Source organism: Musa acuminata, chromosome BXJ1-6 (genome assembly GCF_036884655.1).
Source record: "Musa acuminata AAA Group cultivar baxijiao chromosome BXJ1-6, Cavendish_Baxijiao_AAA, whole genome shotgun sequence".
Taxonomy (NCBI): Eukaryota; Viridiplantae; Streptophyta; class Magnoliopsida; order Zingiberales; family Musaceae; genus Musa; species Musa acuminata.
In genome coordinates, this window is record NC_088332.1 from 1,797,157 (window position 1) to 1,823,641 (window position 26,485).

Genomic DNA, 26,485 nt, shown 5'->3' on the forward strand with positions numbered 1-26,485 from the left:
TTTAGAGGCATTTGTTTATTCATTTCTTTAGTTTTTGAGATGTGTTCTTGCTACATATAGATAGGCATACTCTCAACCAAAGTCATAAGAGACTTCAATCGATAGATCATACTTAAACTTTATTCAAACAAAGTCGTAAAAGAAAATTCTTACCATGATATCGAAGTTAGAATCTTAATATACATTTTCTTCATGGTAAACTATACTTAATTCTTCTTGTAGATAAGGTAGGTCTTGAGGCACATTCTTTTGGGAATTTAGCAAGTTGAGAAAGCCATTGAACTCAGAAAGTTAACCAAGATCATGTCTTTTAGAGGCATTTGTTTATTCACATCTTTAATTTTTGAGATATGTTCTTGCTACATAAAGGAAGTCATACTCTAAACCAAATCTCTTGTTTTGCTTTTGTTGCATCTCCACATCACTAGGGTGATACATGTGACGTATGTATCAAGATTTTACAAGCTAGCATCTTTGACTTAGCACCATGTTAAGATCACATCCAAGTAACCTTCTATAGCTGCAAAGGCTAATATCCAATTCTTATCATGATGCTTGTTAATTATCAATCTTAGAAAGAAACTATGCTTCTTATATGTAATCGCTTGTTTCCTCATTGAGTTTGTGTAGCACTCCTTCGAAGTGGTCGAAGCTACTAACTGAAATCCCCCCATCGAAGAAGCTGAACTCTCAAGTGGCACACATACCATTCAATTCACAAGCAAAAGCGAGGAAGCAATGGATGAAGAAAGTAAAATATGAAAGAAGGGTCATGATAGGTTGTTCAAAGGACCCCTTCCTTCTTATGTACATGTTATGTACTAATTTATATCAATAAATATGTTCGTCTGATTTTACCCCTTCTTATGAACATATTCATATTCGTTTTTCTATATATTCGCTTTGCTACAAGAGAATAAATTGAGCTAATATTTTTCCTTTTAGTGGTGTTGAAAACACTAATATTGTAAGTACCCCTGAGGGAAATACGGAGTGTTAGCGTGTTGTGCGGTGAAAAGCTGAATTGCTAAACTCGATGAGATTTGTAAATATACATTTCCAATTTAACCCTTATATATATGGGATAGGTAAAACATTATCTTGTTAAACTCGATGAGATTATTAGCCTTTACAGTCTTTTAGACTTGTATTGTTAATCTCAACGATAATTCAATATTTTTTTAAAAAATAGTAATTCAAGATTAATAACCGTGGGCTTACTTATAATGACAAATGAATGCCTTCCATGGGTTTGTTTACTTGTAATGATAAATAAATAGCTTCTTGTACGGGTTATTTTCATCTAAATCTCTTATTTTGATGTTATTATATTGTTTTACTAAGTCGGTGTTGCTGAGATCTGATAGGTTAAGTAAGATTTTAAAAAAAAAAAAGCAGGATTAGAGGAATAATATTTTTGAGTATTTATTGCTTGCTTCTTTGTCACCACACCATTAGGAGAAGTGAATTCCATTTTTGAGTATTTATTGCATGCTTCTTTGTCAAAAATTTTGTTTTTGTTGCACCGTATAAAAGTGATGGGATCCCTTACGTTCTTAATAAAAACAATATGATATTTTTTAAAAAATATCTTAAAAAAAAAGAGATTGAACAAGCAAAGTATCTATTTTAACAACTGAAACAAGGAAAATTATATTGTCTTAATAACTGAACCAAAAACAATAACATCCTTCCAACAAATTAATGGTAGTCAACTACTGGCTTGATCAAATTTAGTGATGGTCTCAACTGATCACAGGACAACCTTCTACAACAACTCTCGATGCTGTAGGACAATGAGCCAAGGGACAATGATCATCCATCTCCAACCCCCACCAATCAGGTCCATATACACCTCGAGATTCAAGAAAAATAATAACAAAAATGGTCAAAAAAGTTGCTCCGGAATCCAATCCAACCGATAACACATAATTATAATGCGCCTACCATCCTTTAAACTTTCGAAAGACAAAGTAGTTAAATATTAAGCCAACTATGAACCATGACCAAACGTTAATCGAAGTGGCAGGAGGCACGATGGTACCAACACCGAATATAACTGGTCAGTTAATTAGTCTTATCCATGTTTTTTCTGGGTATAGACGTGATAACATCCACACTCCCACTGGTGCAAGGAATCCAATAATAATGAAGATAAAGATGATGGAGTACGTACCATGAGGATAAAACATTCTAGTTGGACCTATAACACCCCATGTGACTCCTAATGCAAATGACTTTTTTTCCCAAGGGCATGTCCAAGGACTTCCCTTGGGCAATAATTCTGGATAACATATATTCTTTACTGAGTATAAGAACCACCATCCAATGCAGAAGCTAACCACACATGCTAGTAGACTACCGAGAATCTACATGTAGAGAAAGCATATTGAATGGTAAGTGCAATATAATAATGTTAACGAATTCAAAAACTAGATTTGCAAAGAATATGCCAATATCTGGTACGTAATTTGTGATGTATCTTAATTTTTAATTCTTTGCATATACCAGCTAGATGAGGATATAATGCAGTGGTCCAGAAAATACCTGTATCAAGAACATTACTTTTGGAGGAATCTTCATGTAATGTGCTAGCTTCAGTTGTACGATGAAATATTTTGCTGTATCAAGTGCAGTAGAGCCGTATGTTGCGAATGCTATATTTGCAATAGGTTTACCCGATTGCAAGTACCCGATTATGACCTCTAATAAAAGCCTAGTTGTAAATCCCTGAAATATAATAATTATTATATTAAACTGGATGAGAAGAAAAATATTTACAACGTTGTCTCAATATTCATCTTACCTGACCGGTCGTAGCTTCCATGACACCTTCTGGAGGCAAAAATAAAACCACCAAGGCACAAGCTAATAGAACTCCCCAATAGCGAAGCTGAAGTTGATCGTTAAATATTTCACATACCAAGATCGAAAATCCCATCATGGAGAAGAGGAGAGAGTAAAACCACCACCGGGGAATAGACTCATAATTTTGTTTCATCAACCTAGTGTGAATATCTTGCATTTGGCGCCGATATGAATCGACAAATTGTAGCCATATCGATCTGTTTGACACCAGAAGAGAACTATCTAAAGTTATCACTGACAACAAGATTATAACATGCAGGACTAAGATAATTATTTCAACCATAAAAACAAGAGCACACTAATTGTACCAAAAACAAACATTACAATAAATATTTATTTACAAGATAAAAAGTTACAGTTCCTACCTCCCATAGAAGAGAGCAACATGAGAGATGCTTGACGTCAAACTAACCAAGGTAAAACCATAACTAAGCATAAGGGAAGCACCGAAGTATAATTTCGAATAATTGTTGTATGCTTCTTCGTTGAATGTGAGTGACTTCTCATCTAAAACCCGCGACACGTTGTAAAATTGCCCATGGACATCAAAAATACTTGTTGAAAAAATAGGAAAGCGTTTGGCATTGTAAACATTATTCCAATAAGATAATGGTAGCAGAACATAAAGAATGAGAATGAATCCAACCATCGTGTTGACAATCACAAATGCAGGAAGTGCCAGTGGACTGCCCACGTAGGATGACATGGTTATCCAATCCAGTGCAAAGGATCCGATGCCTAATCCATTGAACCCAGAACCAATTTGCTGCGGAGTTATCGAGTCTTTCCATATCCAACAAACGAACGATAGAGCCGTGATAGAGGGAAAAAGGTAAACAGGAACAATGCTGTAGGTAAAAATTACAACGATAACTATGATCAAGAACTGATATCGTGACAATTTTCCCTTGACTCTTTTCTCCGGCTCGTGTAACGTTCTGCCAGTGAAAACAACGAAGACATGTTAAATAAATAAATTAAAAAGTCTCTTGTCTTTCGCATTGTTTACAAGAAGAGGAACGCCACCTAAACTGTAGAAGGAGACGTCTACTAGAGTCGAAGGCCACCACATATAGGGCGAGTCCACTAGCAACTTCGTGAATATGCCAGCAAACCCATATCCGAGAAACTACACACCACAAGGCATTTAAAGTCATTACTTCTTGACCGGAAGTAGGGAAAGATCAATTAGAATTAACTAACTAGACCATCGAAGAATAAATAAATCATCGAAGAATAACTTACTAACCAAATCATCAGAATTCAGCAACCATATTATTTATTACCTTTTCTTTATAAAATAAAAGAATAAATAATGTTTTTTTTTAATACCAATTTCTCGATACTAGAAGAAATCACCTGAATCGATAGCACCAGCAGCATGGCCGGCAGTAATGGGATATCCTTGTGGTAGAAGATCTTGGACATGGATAATATTTGGAAGCCGACAGAAGCACTTTCCGTGCCAGCCAGCATGGTGGTCACCACATGTTCTTTCAAGTTGAAGGGTCCCAGATTCAACGAGAAACTCCAGTTTGTGTATGGCATCCTCACCACTTTGTTTGGTAGCATATTAGCCATTAGTTTCCCAACGATGAGCACGATGATGTTGATGCAGACTTGTGGTAAATAGAACATTTGCTGTCGGTAAGAAGATAATGCTGCAATTACGGACCCGAGGATGCAAATAGGGATTCCGATAAACCATGTTCGGAACGTCAAGACATGCAATGTATTATCATATGTAGGTGGGACTGTCAACCGAACTTGCTTGAATAAGGATGACAATAAGAAGTCAAAACCAAAGATGTCAGGGGCATATCACCTTCTTCATCGGCCATTTGGTAGGACTCCTATTAGAGAATAAGCTGTATGATGAGCAGATATAAAGGATCAAAGCTTCTCTAAATATAGTGGAAAGGATTAATTGTCCGACCATTAACGGAAACAGTTTTGATTCCGTTGCCAAATATACTTTTATTAGTTTTAAAGGTGTCGGTGTGGCTGTGATAGTTAAGGAATTAAATATGCAAAAAATCGTGAACTGGATGGTGGGAATATTCTTCTATACTAAGTGGATTGGCGTCGGCACATTATAGCTTTCAAAATCCTTTTTCTTTTTTGTCACCTGGTTCTTGATGGCAACGTGAACACCGGCATGGCCGACGAGGAAGAAAAGGAGAGGAGGAAACTGTTGAATCTCGTATTTTGATGATGAAACCACTTGATATATGTTTATGATTTAATCTGCGTTTTGAGTGACGCAGGATGCTTCGATCAGGATGAGACAATTAAAGCAGGAAAATCATGTTGTGCCGAAGGAACATGTCAGAAGATTGGACGTCGGGCCAGTGGATCGGTCGACGTATCGACAGAAGGCTTCGGGCCGTGGACTCGGGCATCGGGCCAAGAAGAGCGGGTATTGTGCCAAGGATATCGGAGTTGCGGAGTCAACTGGCCGATTGGGCAATAGGCTGCAGAAGAGGACGTTGCGCCGAAGAATCGGACGAAGCGTCGAGGGACCAATGACATGTCGGACAACTTGGTTAATTGCTTAGGATTAATTGTCTCGATCGAAGTTTTGATTTGTTGTGCAGGATTAACTACGATGAGAGTAAGACAAGCAGCAGGTGTTGCGCCGGAGTCAAGATCATGATCACGTTGGGAGTTCGAGAGTTCGACGGAAGTTCGGACGGTCGTCGGAGGTTCAGCGAGAACAGATCCGAGAAGTCCAGAAGCTTGCCAAGCGAAGCTCGTCGGAACTCGCCAAGTGGATCGTCGCAAAGTCCAGGAGTATGCCGGATGTCCGCAGAAGGATCACCGAGGGTTTATCGGATGATCGACGGAAGTTCGCCGGAAACTCGCCGGAAGAAGCGATCGACGCATCGGAACATAGCTGCAGAAGTTGTCTTAGAGTTAATCGTAGTTAGCACGATGATTAAGCTTGAAAATGGGAGGTGATCCCATTAGCTTAATCTTGGGGCAATTGGGCCCCTGAAAAGATTCAAATTGGGCCGAATGGAGCGAACCATTCGGACCCTGATTGCACCAGGCGGTGCAACCGCCTAGGCCAGGAGGTGCAACCGCCAGGGCTGCGAGGCTGGGCGGTGCAACCGCCCCAGCCAAGAGGTGCAACCGCCCAGGCTATGTCTCCCAGCGAGACTGGGCGGTGCAACCGCCCCAGCCAAGAGGTGCAACCGCCCAGAGCTCAGTCTTCGAGCTAGACTAGGCGGTGCAACCTCCTCTGTCAAGAGGTAGCACCGCCAGAGCTCAAGTTTCGAGCTCTACCAAGAGGTGCAACCACCGAGCTCGGTCTTCGAGCTCTGGCAGAGAGGTACAACCTCTTTGGACAGGAGATGCATCGCCTGAGCTCGGTCTTCGAGCTCTGGCAGAGAGGTGCATCAGCCTGAGCTCAGTTTCGAGCTCTGCCAGGTGATGCAACCACCGAGCTCAGACTTCGAGCTCTGCCAGGCGATGCAACCACTGAGCTCAGTCTTCGAGCTCTGGCAGAGAGGTGCAATCGCCTGAGCTCAGTCTTCGAGCTCTGCCAGGCGGTGCCACCTCTCCAGTCAAGAGGTGCAACCGCCTGATCCCAGAATTCTGGGATTTGATCGATTTGATCGTTTTGAGCTCCAAATTTGAATTGGGTTGGGGCCTATAAATACCCCACCCATTCAGCACTGAAAAGCATACAGATCCACACCGAATTCTTGATCTTTTCAGTGATTCTAAGAGCTCAAATTTGTGTAAAGTCCTAAAGTTCTCCTCCTTCTGTTCTTCAAGTCTTGAGTTGTAAAGTGAGGAGAGAAAGGATCTGTAAAGGTTGTCTCCTGAGCCTGTCAAAAGGAGAGAAACTGTAAAAGGGCAGTTAGCCTTCGCCCATTGAAGGAAGGCAGCTAGTTGACGTCGGTGACCTCGTCGGAGGAGGAAGCCAAAAGTGGAGTAGGTCAAGACTGACCGAACCACTCTAAATCTCTGGTTTGCTTTTACCTTAAGCACTTTATCATTACTGCAAACCTCCTACATTGCTACTGCCCTCTGCGCCTTTACGAACGAGTTTCTAAGCTCTGATCTTTCAGAATCTGCATTCAAACGTAAATCGTGTTTTCGTACGATCTTCACACTGCAGTTTACGCTTACATTCGGATTCCATTTATAACTGCAAATTGCTTTCTACGTAAAACGCTTTTCAAGGTTCAAAACTGCTTTTAGACGCAAAACTACATTTAGACGTAAAATTATGTTTAGACGTAAAACTGCGTTTAGACGCAAAACTGCGTTTAGACGTAAAACTGCGTTTAGACGTAAAACTGCGTTTAGACGCAAAACTGCGTTTAGACGCAAAACTGCGTTTAGACGCAAAACTGCGTTTAGATGCAAAACTGCGTTTAGACGTAAAACTGTGTTTAGACGTAAAACTGCGTTTAGACGTAAAACTGCGTTTGGACGTAAAACTGAGTTTAGACGCAAACTGCGCTTAGACGCAAACTGTGCTTAGACGCAAACTGGGCTTAGACGCAAACTGTGCTTAGACGCAAATGTTGAATCTTGGATTTTGATGATATAATCAATTGGTGGGTTAATTGATCTAATCCATATTATTGAGTTAAGTGCGCAGGATTAACTACGATAACCAGAAAACATAAAGCAAGGATACCGGAGTCGAGCTCGATGGACGTTTAAGAGACCGAAGAATCATCGGAGATGCTGCCGGAACCATCCGAGAAGAAATCGGGAACGTGTCGGAAGTTCGCCGAAGAAATTGTCGGAGGCTCGCGGAGATCACCGAGAAGGCTCGGCTACTCGTTAAAAGTCATCACAAAGATTGGGAGCTTGCAGGGAGTCCGTCGGAAGAAGTTCGTCGGAAAGCTCGCCGGAACAAGACTCGACGTTCGCGGTTGAAAATTTGCTTAGGATGTGTTTTGGTTATGTAGTCCACTTGTAATTAGGATTAGGATTAAGAGATAATCCTATATCCTGGTTAGGGGCCAACTGGGCCCAAAGTCAGAATTGGTTTAGGCTAAAAATTAAGCTAAACCAGCGAACTAGAGAGCCAAGATTGAAGCCCAACTAGTGGCTGAAAACACTGTAGTTGGGCTGAAAATACTGTAGGCGGTGGCACCGCCTAGTTGGGCGATGACACCTCCTTGGCTGGGCGGTTGCACCGTCCAGTACCCGAGTGCTGGGCGGTGGCACCGCCTGGCTGGGCGGTGGAACCTCCAGCACTGGAAACCCTAAAAGAATTCAAATTTTGAAACCCAAAATTTGAATCCTCTTGAGGCCTATAAATACCCCTCAAATCTCAACTGAGGTTACAACTTTTGAGAAGCATTTTGATTGAGAGAAAAGTCTTAGAAAGTCTTAGCAAGTCTTGTTTTCAATTTGCTAGAGAGTTCTCCTCCTTCTTTCTTATTGAAAATTTGTAAGAGGTTGAGCTGCTTGTAAAAGGTTGTAAGAGGGGTGTTTACCCTTCCATTTCAAGAGACTTGCTAGTGGAAGGTGGGAGCCTCATCGAAGAGGGGCCTCGCAAGTGGAGTAGGTCATTTGACCGAACCACTCTAAAAATCGGCGTAATCTCTGGTTTGCTCTTTATTATTGTCATTTACATTACTGCAAATCTTCTTACTGCTTTAGTTCCTTATTACTCTTGTTGCGCAACTTCAAGAATACGCCTTCAAGTTAAATTTCTCAAGTTTCGTTCTTAACGTACGAAAGATTTTGATTAAAATCGAAGTTTTTATCCGCTGCACTAATTCACCCCCCCCCTCTTAGTGCCGCTCCGATCCTAACAGCAAACTGGGCTTAGACGCAAACTGCGCTTAGACGCAAACTGTGTTTAGACGCAAACTGCGCTTAGACGCAAAACTGCGCTTAGACGCAAACTGCACTGTGATTCTGCTTTTATATCGAAATCGTTTTTTATCGGACGAACGCAGCTTTAGCTTTTAAATTGCTGTAAGATTTCCGCTGCACTAATTCACCCCCCCCCCCTCTTAGTGCTCTCGATCCTAACAATTGGTATTAGAGCGGGGTATTTCTCATTTCGGACTTACACCCGAGAGAAATGGCTCTTCAAGAGGGCTTGTCGGTCTTTCGTCCACCGTTCTTTAACGGATTGGACTACACTTATTGGAAAACTCGAATGAGAGTTTTCTTGATTTCTCTAAATATGGATTTATGGAGTATCATTGAAAATGGTTTTCAACTTCCCTCCAAACCGATGAACGAATGGTCGGATTTGGAGAAAAAGTATTTTTCTTTAAACGCAAAGGCTATGAATGCCTTATTTTGCGCTTTGGACAAAAATGAGTTCAATCGGGTTTCTTTGTGCGAAATGACTTTCGATATTTGGCGCACTCTTGAACACGCACGAGGGAACTAGTAGAGTCAAAGACTCGAAAGTTAATATTTTACTGCATGATTTCGAGCTTTTTCATATGAAACCAAGCGAAACCGTTGTTGACATGTACACCCGTTTTATGGATGTCGTCAATGGTTTAAAATCACTTGGTAAAAGCTTTTCGGATTTTGAACTCGTTAACAAAGTTTTGCGCTCACTTTCTAAAACTTGGGATTCAAAAGTAACTGCTATTCAAGAATCGAAAAATTTGAACCAATTTCCACTTGAAGAACTAATTGGTTCATTGATCACATATGAAATGACGTGCAATGCACGTAAAGAACTTGAGAACCACCTTCCAAAGAACAGGAAGGATTTGGGACATAGAACATTTGAAGACCACTCGAGCATAAGCTCAAGTGATGGTGAACTTAAACTACAAATGAAACGAAAATTAAAAAGCAAAAAGAATTGAACTACTTGCTTTAAACGCAAGAAGAAGAACAAAAATTGGGATGAATCGAGCTCATCAGAAGACGAGAAAGTCAACAAAAGCGAGGCGGCAAACTACGCCTTACCAGCCTACGACGTTGAGGTAATTAAAATGCCTTTGGTTTATTTTGAAATTACTTGATGCTTTCATAATATATTTTATTTTTTAGTTTAGAATTAATTTTCTTGAAAATTACATGTTTAAAAATAAAAATACAAAAATTATGATCATGCTGATAATTTCGAAAATGATAATATTGCATGATAAACAAACAAAATGATTTTGATCATGGTTAAGAAGTAATAATGTGTATCACGTTTGATCAACATTGTTGAATGAAATCACGTCTGATTTAAAGTAATGCATAAAGATGTAATATTAAATGATTATTAATAATTTTATGCATGAGACTTTAAGTTATCCATGATCATGAGCTTGTTTGATCTTCTTTATTTAATTTCAAGATCTATAACAAAAATCATGTCTGAATATATGAAAGTGTTAATTTCATTTTCGGATTCACTTAACAATTGGTATCGTAACAATCGGATTTTCTCATACACTTATGAAAAATATTTTTCTAAAATGGATTTGATGAAATGATTCATGCTTATAAACTCCATCTTGAAATATGAATGATAGTGTTTTTGCTTGCAAAGATTTGTTTCACATTCATATCTCCTATGATTCGTGTGCAGAAAAAGAATTTATAAATCATAACACAATGTGATTTCTTATGCAAAAATAAAGTGCTTTTGTGATTCTTTGCTAAAGAGAATAATTATTAAAATCATGATCTTGATAACATGAAGCGCTTTATAAATCAAGATCGTTCATTATGCTGCCTACATTTATCAAAAAGGAGTTCTTCAAATGAAATGCAATTCAATGAAGTGTCATATTGATATCTTGAAACTTGGAATATTTTAAAATGTGATCTTGATAAGAATGTTTCAAGTTGCTCTTTATACTATATCTTTTCAAATGAATCATGAGCCTTGATATCATATATTTCATAATACAAGATTTCTTTGCCTTATGTCTTGAACTTTCATGCTTATCTTAATTTGGCATATAAAGACCAAGGCATGCTTAGATGAAAAAGAATCTCTTAAAAAATGCTTTTCCCATCTGATCGAGATTAATGATTTCATGATATTTTGTGAATCTCGAAATTAATTTTAATGACTTGATTATGAATTTCAAGTTAATGATTTGATTTGAATAAGTTTTATCTAAATCATAATCTTGATCTTGCAAAATTGAAGTCACAAATAATATCTTGTGGTATTCATGGATTGAAACATTGTATGCTTAAATTAATCATTCTCCTATGTTTCAAAAAATTCCTTAAAAGCCTTATGTGATGATTGACAACTAACTTGCTTTATGATGAATCACAAATCATGACTTGATCTATGATGTAAATGCCTTTAAATGATTGATATATTTAACACTTTTATGCTCTTCCCCCTACTTTCTTCTTGTTTTCAATGATAAAATGGGAGAAGTTTTGATCATGCATGGTAGGATATAATTTGACAAAATTGATATCATCATGATATGAAACATTTATGATGTGCAATTATGCATGCAATACTTGTGATTTCTAATTATGATGTGATGTATTGCATATGATGTAAATCATGATTTAAAATGCTATGAGTGCCAAGTTACACATTTTGAGAAGAAATTGTTATATTGAAATATTAATGTAATTATGAATGGTGATATGATATCATGCATGTAATACTTCAATTTATGATAATGATGCATGCAATGATAAAATATTCATGATGAAAAATTATCTTGACATTCATAACTTGATCATTCATCATTTGTCATGATTTTGAAATCATTGTAAAAGGAAAAGAGAACTACAAAACTGTATTCTCTTTTTCTTTTTTTACAATGACAAAGGGAGAGATAGCTAGCTTGTACAAGTCAAGAAGATGCAAAAACTTGATTGCTAACTTGCTTATTTCAAGAAGAAAAATTGTCTTCTTGAACATCACTATCTTGAATATCTCAAGAAGCAAAACTTGCAATTTGCATATTGCAATAGGAAGCAAGAATCATGAGCTTACACAAGAAATCTATCTTGCATTTGCTTTCGAAATTTTTGCTAGCTTATATATTGTGAAACTTGTATATCGCTAGCTTGTTGGTCTAAAGAGAAGCAAAAAGTTGCTATCTCAAAAGAAGCAAATATGCTATCTTGCCTATCTCAAGAGGCAAAAATGCTAACTTGTGCATCTAGCAAAGTGAGCAAAATTTTCAAGAAGCAAGAGTTGCCTTCTTGAACATCTCTAATTTGCTAGCTTGCATGATGTAGAACTTGCTATCTTGAACATTACCAAAAGTGCTATCTTATATGCTATAAAACTTGCATATCTAAAACTTGATAGCATGAATGTTCTAAGCATGATGTAACACTTGCTAAATCTTCTAGCTACAAGATTGCATGATGATAAAACTTGATATTATGATTTTCATGCAATAAGTTGAACCAATATCACACACAACCGATTAATTGTGATACTTCTCCTTTTTGTTGATGACAAAGGGGGAGAAGTATGTTGATGACATGACATGTGATGCATAAGTTTATGCATATGTTCATGTTGACGTGTTGCAAGTATTCATGATGAATATTGCAATGACTTGAATTCAGTTTGAATTCAAGGTTCTATCAATATGGCATATTGATAGGGGAAGTTTGTTTAAACTCCGGGAGTTAAGTTTAACTCCGTCATCAAGTGGTTGTCATCATCAAAATGGGGGAGATTGTTGAATCTCGTATTTTGATGATGAAACCACTTGATATATGTTTATGATTTAATCTACGTTTTGAGTGACGCAGGATGCTTCGATCAGGATGAGACAATTAAAGCAGGAAAATCATGTTGTGCCGAAGGAACATGTCAGAAGATTGGACGTTGGGCCGGTGGATCGGTCGACGTATCGACAGAAGGCTTCGGGCCGTGGACTCGGGCATCGGGCCAAGAAGAGCGGGTATTGTGCCAAGGATATTGGAGTTGCGGAGTCAACTGGCCGATTGGGCAATAGGCTGCAGATGAGGACGATGCGCCGAAGAATCGGACGAAGCGTCGAGGGACCAATGACATGTCGGACAACTTGGTTAATTGCTTAGGATTAATTGTCTCGATCGAAGTTTTGATTTGTTGTGCAGGATTAACTACGATGAGAGTAAGACAAGCAGCAGGTGTTGCGCCGGAGTCAAGATCATGATCACGTTGGGAGTTCGAGAGTTCGACGGAAGTTCGGACGGTCGTCGGAGGTTCAGCGAGAACAGATCCGAGAAGTCCAGAAGCTTGCCAAGCGAAGCTCGTCGGAACTCGCCAAGTGGATCGTCGCAAAGTCCAGGAGTATGCCGGATGTCCGCAGAAGGATCACCGAGGGTTTATCGGATGATCGACGGAAGTTCGCCGGAAACTCGCCGGAAGAAGCGATTGACGCATCGGAACATAGCTGCAGAAGTTGTCTTAGAGTTAATCGTAGTTAGCACGATGATTAAGCTTGAAAATGGGAGGTGATCCCATTAGCTTAATCTTGGGGCAATTGGGCCCCTGAAAAGATTCAAATTGGGCCGAATGGAGCGAACCATTCGGACCCTGATTGCACCAGGCGGTGCAACCGCCTAGGCCAGGAGGTGCAACCGCCAGGGCTGCGAGGCTGGGCGGTGCAACCGCCAGGGCTGCGAGGCTGGGCGGTGCAACCGCCCCAGCCAAGAGGTGCAACCGCCCAGAGCTCAGTCTTCGAGCTAGACTGGGCGGTGCAACCTCCTCTGTCAAGAGGTAGCACCGCCAGAGCTCAAGTTTCGAGCTCTGCCAAGAGGTGCAACCACCGAGCTCGGTCTTCGAGCTCTAGCAGAGAGGTGCAACCTCTTTGGACAGGAGATGCATCGCCTGAGCTCGGTCTTCGAGCTCTGGCAGAGAGGTGCAACCACCTCTGGCAGAGAGGTGCATCAGCCTGAGCTCAGTTTCAAGCTCTGCCAGGTGATGCAACCACCGAGCTCAGACTTCGAGCTCTGCCAGGCGATGCAACCACTGAGCTCAGTCTTCGAGCTCTGGCAGAGAGGTGCAATCGCCTGAGCTCAGTCTTCGAGCTCTGCCAGGCGATGCCACCTCTCCAGTCAAGAGGTGCAACCGCCTGATCCCAGAATTCTGGGATTTGATCGATTTGATCGTTTTGAGCTCCAAATTTGAATTGAGTTGGGGCCTATAAATACCCCACCCATTCAGCACTGAAAAGCATACAGATCCACACTGAATTCTTGATCTTTTCAGTGATTCTAAGAGCTCAAATTTGTGTAAAGTCCTAAAGTTCTCCTCCTTCTGTTCTTCAAGTCTTGAGTTGTAAAGTGAGGAGAGAAAGGATCTGTAAAGGTTGTCTCCTAAGCCTGTCAAAAGGAGAGAAACTGTAAAAGGGCAGTTAGCCTTCGCCCATTGAAGGAAGGCAGCTAGTTGACGTCAGTGACCTCGTCGGAGGAGGAAGCCAAAAGTGGAGTAGGTCAAGACTGACCGAACCACTCTAAATCTCTGGTTTGCTTTTACCTTGAGCACTTTATCATTACTGCAAACCTCCTACATTGCTACTGCCCTCTGCGCCTTTACGAACGAGTTTCTAAGCTCTGATCTTTCAGAATCTACATTCAAACGTAAATCGTGTTTTCGTACGATCTTCACACTGCAGTTTACGCTTACATTCGGATTCCATTTATAACTGCAAATTGCTTTCTACGTAAAACGCTTTTCAAGGTTCAAAACTGCTTTTAGACGCAAAACTACATTTAGACGTAAAATTACGTTTAGACGTAAAACTGCGTTTAGACGCAAAACTGCGTTTAGACGTAAAACTGCGTTTAGATGTAAAACTGCGTTTAGACGTAAAACTGCGTTTAGACGCAAAACTGCGTTTAGACGCAAAACTGCGTTTAGACGTAAAACTGAGTTTAGACGCAAACTGCGCTTAGACGCAAACTGCGCTTAGACGCAAACTGTGCTTAGACGCAAACTGGGCTTAGACGCAAACTGCGCTTAGACGCAAACTGTGTTTAGACGCAAACTGCGCTTAGACGCAAAACTGCGCTTAGACGCAAACTGCACTGTGATTCTGCTTTTATATCGAAATTATTTTTTATCGGACGAACGCAGCTTTAGCTTTTAAATTGCTGTAAGATTTCCGCTGCACTAATTCACCCCCCCCCCCCCCTCTTAGTGCTCTCGATCCTAACAGAAACGAGGTGTGGGAAGCAAGGGATTCGGATTGGGGTGGGAGAAGATGTTGGTTCATGCAACCTAATATTTCCTTCTCTCAGAAAGGTGTGAGGCGATGGGGAGAGCAGGGAGGTTCTTTTTTCTTTTTCTTCTAACAATTTTTTGTTTTGTTTTACACACACGGTTAATTAATGCCTGTAGAGAAAAGGATACTTGTGTGCCTCATTCTATATATCAAAATATTTTAAAATCTCAATTAATGACAATATATCCATAAATCATCAAATTATATTTATATATATATATATATATATATATATATATATATATATATATATATTAGACACCACTATAACTATTCCGAGGATAGCACATAATTTAATACAAATGCATGCACGATCATTGCTCGTACACCTTATCCTTTCTAAAAAAACAATTGATCATAAATTTTCAAATAAAAACTATAGGATTAAGGTTTATTTTAACTCTTATATTTCTTTATGATAGATTACTTAAGTCTTTATAATTTACTCGTATCTAAAATAACTCTTATATTTTAAAAAACATAGCATATAAGCCCCTTACATCAAATCTAAGTTAACGGTTAGAATCTACTTATATGATATACTGGTTCACAATAAATTATTAATATAATAACTTATATAATTTAAAGAAAAAAAAGGATTAAGGTCCACTTTAGCCTCTATAATTTATCATGGACCACTTAAGCCTTTATGGTTTACTCATGTCTAAAACAACCCTTATATTTTTAAAAATATAGTATATAAGCCCCTCCCATCAAAATTGAGTTAATAGACATTAGAGTCTGCTTATATAGCATGCTAACTCATAATAAATCATTAATATAATGATATATATAATTTAAATTTAAAAAATGGTTAAGATCCATATTATCGTGGAAGAGAAAATGACAGATGAAGGTAGAGAGGCAGAGGTAAGAGAGGCCGGAGGCGAAAGTGAGAGAGAGCTAGACCACCACGTCATAGGCATGGTAGGTGAGGGTACATGAGAGGACGAAGTTGCAGGCGATATGGTCGAAGACTCACAATAGGAGGAAGAGGGACTAAGAGACCACTGCATGCATAGCATCGGATTGATCGACGCACATCCACCTGAGGTAGGATCGAAAGCTCTTAAGCTCGTCGTCATCATCAGAGAGGCTACGTGCATATGATGCCTTGCTAAGCAGTAACGACTTGGTGCTCTTGTTGATGGTCACTTCCACGATAACGCTTCCTCCCGTCATTGATGATAGTCTTAGTTTTTTTTTAACTTAAATTACATATGTCATTATATCAATAGTTTATTATGAGTCAACATGTCATGAAAGAAGACTTTGACGTTTATTAATTCTGACTTGACGAAAAGGGCTTATATGTTATATTTTTGAAAATATATGGGTAAGTTTAGACACGAATAACCCATAAGGGCTTAAGTGGTCCATGGCCAAAACCGCATGGGCTAAAATGGATCTAACTCTTTTTTAAACTTAAATTATATATATCATTATATTAATAGTTTATTATAAGTCAATATGTTACGTAAACAGACTTTAACATTTGTTAACTCAGATTTGTCAGATGGGACTTATATACTATGTTTTTTTAAAATATAAAAAGTTATTTTAGACATGAATAAATCATAAGGACTTAAGTGGTCCATGACCAAAATCACAGGGGCTAAAATGGATCTTAATCCAAAAAAAAAATTTCTATAACATGCTACTTCTTAACAAGTTCTAAAATACTTGACATTGCAATCATATTTTGTGTATTTTGCGAGGAGTCGCAATCTCTTTCCCAAGGCATGTTGGAACGTTTGATTTCTCAGCGATGCTTCATTTGATGATTCTGGTAATTCCATGGATAACACTGGTTTCTCCTTTTTCAGCTTCTAGCACGTTGTGAGAAGCTAACCAAGGAGTCTTTCTTTGTTTGTTGTTCTCATCCATCTTCTCGACCGAGTTCGTTTGTGTTTGGGTATGTTGAACTGTATTTTCTTGCAATTGCATTGTCTGAGTGAGACAGTACTTATGTTTTCTGTACTTTATTTTATTTCTTCTGTTAATGCGATAGAATGCGCCATACTGTTTACAGTTGTTATACTTTTAAATCGTATGAAACACAAACGAACGAAGACAATGTGTTTCACGGTGTTGTGGTCATCGTCTCGCATGGGATTACGTCCATGAGTTGATTCCAGAAAGCTTGTGATTCTGATTGTTTGCCATGAGAAGAAAAAGAAGAAAGGCAGAAGCAGATATTTGACATTGCAGTGGCCAAAATTTTAGCCTCTACGGTTCCTTACGAGTACGTCCATAGAATTTGAGGAATCCCAATCTGGTCGGATGTCAGCAGGGAAAAATGTCCTTCGGATAGTTATGTTCTTTGTTTTCATAACATATTAATGTGTTTGCTTGTCATGATCTTTATCTCGAATTCAAGTTCGAGCTATGTTATGGCATTCAGATTGAGAGTTACCAAGCAGCCACGAAGACAAATGGAATGGAAATGCTGGCTTGTTTTCTTTTTCTTTTCTTTCTTTCTTCTTTTCGAGAATGACTTGTATATTCATCTTACCCGTATAAACAAAAAGCTGTCGATCAATGATACCCAAAAACAAATGCACGATTTGAACAAGAAACTGAAATTAACGATCGATCATACACGAGTAGCCTCATACGCTCGATTGTAAAAATTTATAAAAACTCGGCACTTCCGTGCCCTATGGGTTACTCACCTGATCACACTCGGGAATCTTCAGAATCTCTCCGGGGAGATATCATGATGATTCTGGGAATTCTTCAAAAAAGGACATACAAGCAGAAGAAAATGTAACGGTGATCAGCCAACTACTTCTCCGGCTGCACTGCACGATATTCTCTCTCCGTAATGGACTTGAATCTTCTATCTTCGTCCTCTGGTACATCCATCCCTTCTTTAGGGGGGAAACCGCAGATTCTAGCAAACAACCACTGGTCAATGACACCACAATTAATCGCGTCTTTGATTGTGTGCTCCAGGTAACCCTTATCGGTGACCAGATGAGGCTGCACCGTAAGCATTCTCAAAAGCGCTGAAAGACGAGATACAAAGAAATTGATGTCACCATTCCCAGATGAATATGATGAATTAGTGCACATCAAAGCAGGATCTATAATCTGTAAAATGTTCCAATGATTCGAATAGGCAGGCTTGAGATACATGTCATGTTTTAACCGAAACATTGCTCTCTTCTGCAGCTAATATAGTCTACACTTACCAACCGGGTTTGATGTCCATCTTCTCTCACATATGATATCTTTTCCAGCCTTTCTATCACCCAACGAAAAGGGTTGCAAGAATTAATCAGCTACATCCAACCTATATTTGTTTGACATTTCTGTGCCACATTGCTTTTTGACTCCGTACGTTGACGCCGAAGGAGTCCTGCTCTAGTGGAAGCCATGCAAGCATGTTTGCTTATCTTAAGCATCAGCCGTGGAATACAACGCCATTGCCAACTTTCTGCCGAATAACTTGCATTATCCACCGTTCCACCTCGAGCTCCTCAATGGATTCCATGACAAATATTGCAGACCAACATCCCGCCAGACACTTGGTTCCTTTTTGATGAATATCGTGCAGTGCAGCTGAAGAAGTAGTTGGCTGATCACCCTTCCATTTTCTTATGCTTGTATGTCCTTTTTTGAAGAATTCCCAGAATCATCACGATATCTCCCCCGAGAGATTCTGAAGATTCCTGAGCGTGATCAGGTGAGTAACCCATAGGGCATGGAGGTGCCGAGTTTTTGTAATTTTTTACAATCGAGCGTATGAGGCTACTTGTGTATGATCGATCGTTAATTTCAGTTTTTTGTTCAAATCGTGCATTTGTTTTTGGGTGTCATTGATTGACAGCTTTTCGTTATATATATATATATATATATATATATATATATATATATATATATAAATTATTGGACTCCTTGTACCAATGATTGTATAGATGTTTGTCATGTTTATACACAATATAGATGCTTGTCATGTGTATACTCGAAAAAAAACATGGGAAAGATCAATTAATTGATCAGTTATATTCTGTGTGGATTAGTCTGTCGATTAACGTTTGGTCTTAGTTCATTTATTGGTATAATATTTAATTGTTTCATCTTTTGAAGATCCAAAGTGGGATGGTTATGTTATAATTGTGTTATTAGTCTAATGAAATTATACTCTCATACATATGATCAAAAGTATAATGAGTTATTATTCTGTATTCGAATCAATGTGATAAGCTGAGTATAATTATGCATATTTTGAATATGGTTCCTAGTAAATCAATTCCATCAGCTTCTTTTGTATTGTGGACTGATAGGATACTCAACTTGAAACATTGCATATTGTCCTAAAAATATATGGATCTTCAATTCACATTAAAGAAATTTAGATTTAATGATTATTTATAAAATATTTTATTATTTATCCATAAAACTTTAAATGTATATATATTTTATTTCTTTAATTATAGTATGAGAATAATTGAATCTAATAATGAAGAATTTCTAGAAAATAACAAATAATTGGGAGTGAAAATCTCAAAATTTTTATCTTGATATTGAGAAAATACAAGTTGATATTCCTTTATTATTTTCAAGGGATTGTTATTCTTCAAATCATTAAAAGAATTGATTAGATGAATAATAAAATAATATTGATAAACTTTTATTTAATTTTAATGTCGTCGTTAACGATCATGTAGAAAAATCACAACTGACAATTCTAAAAAAATCTAAAAAAAAGAGATATATTATTTATGATTATTATGTGTAATATATACAAGAATCAGATTATGATATAGAAATTAAAATGATCTCTTAATATTTTTATAAATTTTGAAAAGCAAGGATTTTGAAAAGTTGAACGATTCAATAAAAGAAAAATTGAAATCAATGATTAGAATGATGTTTGAGAACTCGTCGAATTACTCAATAACTATAAAAGAGTCTGTTATATAAATATAACTCAAAGAATAATATCAAACGATATAATGATTAGATTTACAATCAAAGATTTTACTTATAAAGAATGGATCAATAATAACGAGATATCTTTTCTAGTTTTTTAAATAAACTGAATCACCATGATATTAATAATTTATTATGATTTTGAGTTATATTATAAGAATATGAAAATAATTTTTTAATTAGGTATTCATAGAAAAAATAAAAGAAATATAAATTTTAATATATAAATTTTAAAAATCTATTTATAATTTTAAATAAATCTCCAAGAATATATAAAGCAAGTACCACTTGTCCTAATTTTTCCACCACCAAGCCTGCAAGCACACAAGGAAAATTGTCTTAGGTCAGTGATGACACCAACACAATCGATCCAAATCGATGTACACATCGATAAATCCAAATTTTCAATATATATTCTTTTTTTTTTTGCGGGGAGGGGGGAATTTGAGAGAGGCAACACATGAGGTTTCTGAATGATGCAAGATAGTCCATGATATAAGCAGTAACCTTTTGTTTTGACTAGACAGATTGGAAGTTGAAATAATGGCATCAAGAGCATAATGCAATTAACATTCTTTAAGAAATAATGATCTGATCTCATTGGTCGATAAGTTTGTGCTTCATTAGTTTGTTCAGTTTGCCATGCAGACCAAAAGATTGATGATGAAAAAGCAAACTGTTACTATATATATACACAGTCAAAGTTTATAAATATGTTTATTTTGACTAATATTGGATACTTTACAACATCAACGAACTTCAAGTATGATGAATGATGGATGGTCTCTGTTCCCATACATCATCATGGTATCACTGAATACGTGAGGGTTGTTAATGATCACAATTATTATCCAAAAATCAACATTTGATGTGTGTTTTATCATTAACGATGAGAACTTACATTTGATATATTTGAAAGTATATGTATTGCTTGATACCAATTAGAACAAACATGGCAGATCAAGAAAAAATACCAGTTATGAACCACAGTTTTTGGGCTGAGTTGACTCCCAAAGTTGTTGAAAGTCTCTTCCCTGTTCATCAAGGAACACAAGTTTTAGAGCAGAAACAATCGAGGACATACAATTCATCCAGATGTAGAATTCATACCAATTGATGACTTCATATCCATGTGATAATGCTATTTTTTGTGTATGCAAAACAAAATACTTGTAGCCCTGAGATTCATTCATTCCATGTTTATTCAAAATTACATAATATTGGAAGATAATCTAAAGTTTATCTGAGTTAGTGTTAAAAGGTGTTATCTAGAGTCATACTAAATTCTTTGTATTTGAGTAAGATCTTCGTATATGAGTTATAACTTTGTAAGCTAGATTAGAAGAAGAGTGATGGATAAACCTCTATGAATCATAGAAGTTCACCAAAATTCTTTGCAATTTTCAGACAGATACACCTTTTTTTTATGCTTGTGAGACAACGAAAGTTACTGAAGGATTAAGGAACAAGAGATGAAATATAATTGACCAAGAGATGAAATACCATCGTATCCAAGACTGTCTGATTAGCAATCAAAAACTCAAATCACAGAGAGATCGAGATAGTTATATGAAAGGTACACGGATTCGATTATTACAGGGATGCACGTTGTCACCAAGAAGAAGATGAAAGAGTCTAGGACGATCGACAGAGAAATGCGGGAGGAAGAGGCCTCGAGATAAGATCGGGAGGAAACCGATGCTCTCTCTTTCGATCGCAGACGACCATTGGAAATAACGACATCGTTTCGAATTCGAGGGACGACAAGGCGCCCAAACCGCGCCATAAATAGAGGTCCCCAAATGCGATTCCCACATCACCGTTACAATGCATCAATAACAAATCCAACGATCGCTAGTAGCCTAGTAGTGGAACAATGTGGTACTGACGAGACAACCGTATAGTATTTCTACTTTGATGCATCAGGATCCAACGGTTACGAGCAAGTTTCTATAAATATCTAGTCCCGTCGAGTTCTTCCCACCCACAATACAATACAAGCCCACGAACGAGAGCTTCCTGACTCATAATAGGGCTCATTGAGCCCATTAAGGCTCCAATTCATAGTCGCATCAATAGTAAATTTTATTTGTAGAAATTATCATAAATATTTTATATGTTACGTTAACACCTTACGGGGACGACTTAAGTTACCATACAAGACGGCACACGAATCATACCAGATCCCTGCTAATCGTGTCACGATAAAACCCTAAAAACCCGACCTATCGTCTTCTCTACTGACGTCTTCCTTATCCCGGCCGTCAATGGCGAAGACCGCCGCCCGCTCCGATCCCTCCAAGAAGGAGAAGAAGAAGAAGAAGGGGAAAGGGGCAAAGCGTCTGCCCTCCGGCCCCGCCGCTGCTGCCATGAAGGCGGCGAAGCCGCCCCCCACATTGAACCCCTTCGAGAGCATATGGTCTCGCAGAAAGTTCGACGTCGTCGGCAAGCGACGTAAGGGTGAGGAGCGTCGTATCGGTCTCTCCCGATCTCTCGCAGTCGAGAAGGTGCTAGACTTTCTTCCTCCATCTTCTTCTTTTGCCATCATTATATACCCAAAATTCTACTCGTTCCTTTAGACCATCTTTATTTTCTTGTTTGAATTTATCATTTTATGGTTCTACGAGGTTCGTGATGATTTAAAGGTAGACGCACTTTGATGGAGAAGAACACTTTTATCACCATGAATTATCATCTCCCATAATCTTTGTTTCTTGAAAAGGCTTTTCATAACTTGCTTTAAGTTATTTTTATGGTTTTACTGAACTCTTGATGGTCGAATGAAAGATGCAGACTTATTAAAGACGAAACTTTCATCATTTTGCTTTATCGAAAAGATCTTTTTCATTTTTTGTACATAGCTGCCTTTGAGGGTTCTTCTTAACTGTTCTTGGGTTCTCAGTGACATGGGAAGATAACTTTTGATTACCATTGATGTCGTCTCTTATCATTTATGTTCCTCGAAAATATGTTTGCCTTTTATTGTTTGAAGTTGTTTTTACGGTTCCTACTGAGTTCTTGATGGTTTAAATAAAGAAACAACCTGTTGGAGAAGAAACTATACGTTGGGTTCCCAATAAAATAGGAAGAGAACGTTCATCATCATCCCTAATCATTTGAATTTTATGATTCTATTGAGTTCTTGATGGTTTAAATAAAGACGCTTCTTGTTGGAGAAGAAATTAGGATGGAAAAAGAAAATTTCATCACCTTCAGAATTTCTGTTACTGGATAAGATTTCTGTTCTTTCATGGTTCTACAGAATTATTAACCGTTTAGAGAAAATGGAACTTATTTGGAGAAGAAATTGGAAATTGCATCTCTTTTGGCTTTTCTTCAGTTTTCACAGATAGAGGAAGAAACTTCCATCATCCTCATCTCTCATCATTTTCATTCCTTGAATATATCATACTGCATAGTTATGGCCCCACTTTAAAATGATGACATGTGGCATGTTGTTGAGAAGATATGAAACAATTCTTTTGTTGTGATTCTTGGTTGTCGATGACAGAGGAAGAAGACTTTGCTGAAGGAGTATGAGCAAAGTGCAAAGTCATCCGTGTTTTTGGACAACCGAATTGGAGAAAAGGATGATACTCTACAAGAATTCGACAAAGCCGTGTTACGTCTTCAACGTGAGCGCCAGGTTGTATTTTCTTCAAATATGCTAATTTGAACTTGCTTTTTCCCAGCAATCTACTCAATGAATTATGTGATTCATTTCCATTTAGCTTTCTAGCTCTGTGAATGTATATCATCACAATATCTCCTTGGGTTCAGTTGAATTGCCATCTGTGTTTGTGACACTTCTTATGGCTCTTTCTTACAACTTTTCTTCGGTTTTATATTTTAGTTATAAAAGTTCAGTTCTTCATTGTTTTTCTTGTGTAGTTGTCCATCATCGGGATGCAGTGCCTGATATATTAATTGTCCATCTGGAAATTTCTTTCAAAAGTATCTATGGATTATTACTATAATACAATTATTGCAAATAAAAAAAGGAGTGTCAATACCATATCATCAGCTTGTTTGGTTTACATTCAGTTTAAGTAGTGTCGATAATTTCCAACCTTTAGAAATGCACTTGGGAACAAACACAGCAAAAGTGGAAAAATAGCACCTCCTTTGTTCATAAATTGTGTTGAACTTCAGTTGGCATGTCTTTTTGGAGATGGTCATGGTATAAAAGGGTTCAAATGTCAAATCCCCAGCATGTTCCTTGGATCAAGGTTCGCCGTACCGTACCGTACCGGCGTTTCGACCCGGGCTCGGTACCGGTACGGTACGGTATACCGCTCGGTACACCCAGGTGTACCGAGCGGTACACTCACGTGTACCGAGCACTGTACGCTGCTACAGTGTTACTGTACACTGCTACAGTGTCGGTACGGTACGGAGCGGTCCGCGTACCGCTGGCCTGTCGGACCGGTACGTACCGCCCGTACCGGGCGGTACAGTCCGGTACGGCAAACCTTGCCTTGGATGTAAGTTCTATTATCAGTTACTTTGCATTTTTTGTTTCTAAAGTTGAAGAGTATTCCTTTGAGGCAATTGCATCTTTTTGTGAGGGTTTCCAAAGAAGATAGATCGACTGAGTTAAAATTTCCATTTTGCATGGAAGCTCTACTCTTTCAAAATGGTATTCATGCTTTTGGATTTACTTTATATTTATTTCAGTCTTTCATGATTTTCTTCATATATTTTGGTCTGATCATTAGAGTAGAAAGCAGTGAATGGAAATTAGCGAATATATGCTCAAATCTGATGTTAGTTGTATTACTCTATCTATTTAGTTAAAGTTGAAAAGAACTAGCAAATACAATTTGTCCGATGACGAGGAAGATGATACTACAGTTGATCAGCCACATTCCTCTGACAAGGATGATTTTGAGGATGAAGTGCCCCTAGATGATGATGAAGATGCTGATTTCAAGAATGGAGGTGAGTAAGCTCTTCCTTGCTACAATTCCACTGTTATGTGATGCAACAAATGATCAATTACAGCTATACTATAATAGATCAGTTTATTGCCATGATCATTTGGGTGGAACAATTAATTGGGTCGTGATTTGTACCTTCAACTTTGAACATATGCATGGATGATCTTTTTTACATAAACCTTTTTATATAAAAGACAATTTAATTGTGTTTTCCAGGTGGTTTAGCATCGCCAAAACATTTGAGCTTGCAGTCTCTGCAAAATTCTTCAGAATCTAGCTTGCTTGATGGAGAGGATCAGGTAATGTTCTGTTTCACTATTTAAATGTAATATCTTTCTTTTTCATGGAATTTCTCATGACGATTTGGTGACTTTAGTGATTTGGATTTGTCTTAAGGCATAATGATCTAAATCTCTTTGTTGATCTGTCTGTAACTTTATTTACTTACAAAAACTCATGAAGATTTGGCTGGCTTCTAGCAACTAAAAGTTAAGAATAGATCTTAGTTGCTGCTAATTTCATTTATTTTATTTTTCAGAGTTTGAATTTGTCTTCTGTGTCCTTTATTACAAGTTAAATTGCATCAGTTTAAAGTATATGCCTTCTTGATTTAGATAATTGAATATCATCAGCTGCATTGGCTTAATAATCTGATGATAAATTTCAATGCCTAACCTTGGACCATGGTTGAGCAGCAGATTGATCCTTTGATGGATCGACCAGTTGATGGGGCAAAAATTTAATTTTTTAAACATGTTCAGAAGTCCTCTGGTGCTGGTTTATCTCGAGCATAAATTTATTTCAATTTTATACCTTTCACTGTTTGTTTCTATTTGTCCTCATTCACAGCCTTCTCTGGCTCATTCCAAGTTTCATCTAATATATTAGGAGTTGATATTTTTGGGTGATTCAACTGAAATTGTTGGATCTCTAATCGTATACTCCATCCATAATTCAGGAACTTTTTTGTTTGTACCTAATCTGTTTGATCTAATTTTGTGTTGGACTTCTTTTTGCATGGTTCTTGCTGACATGTCTCAGAATATAATATCTCTAATTACCAAATATTTTTGCATATTGTTCTTTAATTATTCAAGCTTCTAACCAATCCTTTCTTTAGTTATTAGCAACTGTAATACTCATTTCATTTTTTTCATGTTCATAACATTATCACAAACTTTTATGTCTCAATTTATTTAGTTTTGGACCGATTCATTTTCTCCTTTACCATCTTGATTTAGCCTGGATCAACATCCTTTCAGTATTTCATTTCAATTCTGGGCAGGTCTGCTGCTGTATGTCCTGCATACAGTTTTTGGAAAATGTTCTTCAACCACCTTATGTCAACACCCATGTCATAGTGGAGCAACCTCAATGTCTAACAAGTTTTGATTCTTCTGTGCCAAGGCCATTTTTGTGTTTAACAAATGATATAGTGCCAAGTTGAGTTGTTTTAATATTATTTAGTCTTCATTAATAGAGGTTTAATAATCCACAAAAAACTTTCTAAAATTATCAAAGCACAACATAACTAAAATTTTGGTGTATGTTTTAGAAAAATTCCCTCGTGCTTACAAG

The 26,485-nt window shown here is 37.8% G+C and overlaps 1 protein-coding gene across 1 annotated transcript in view; it reads left to right on the top strand.

Moving 5' to 3' along the window:
- The window catches only part of LOC135675550 (uncharacterized), a 104,709-nt gene that overhangs the window by 75,545 nt on the left and 2,679 nt on the right, over positions 1–26,485 (top strand). Inside the window, exons 10-12 of the mRNA XM_065185827.1 lie at positions 23,479–23,613; positions 24,761–24,908; positions 25,124–25,206. Coding sequence (XP_065041899.1) covers positions 23,479–23,613; positions 24,761–24,908; positions 25,124–25,206 — 366 coding nt within the window. The remainder of the gene's footprint in view (positions 1–23,478; positions 23,614–24,760; positions 24,909–25,123; positions 25,207–26,485) is intronic.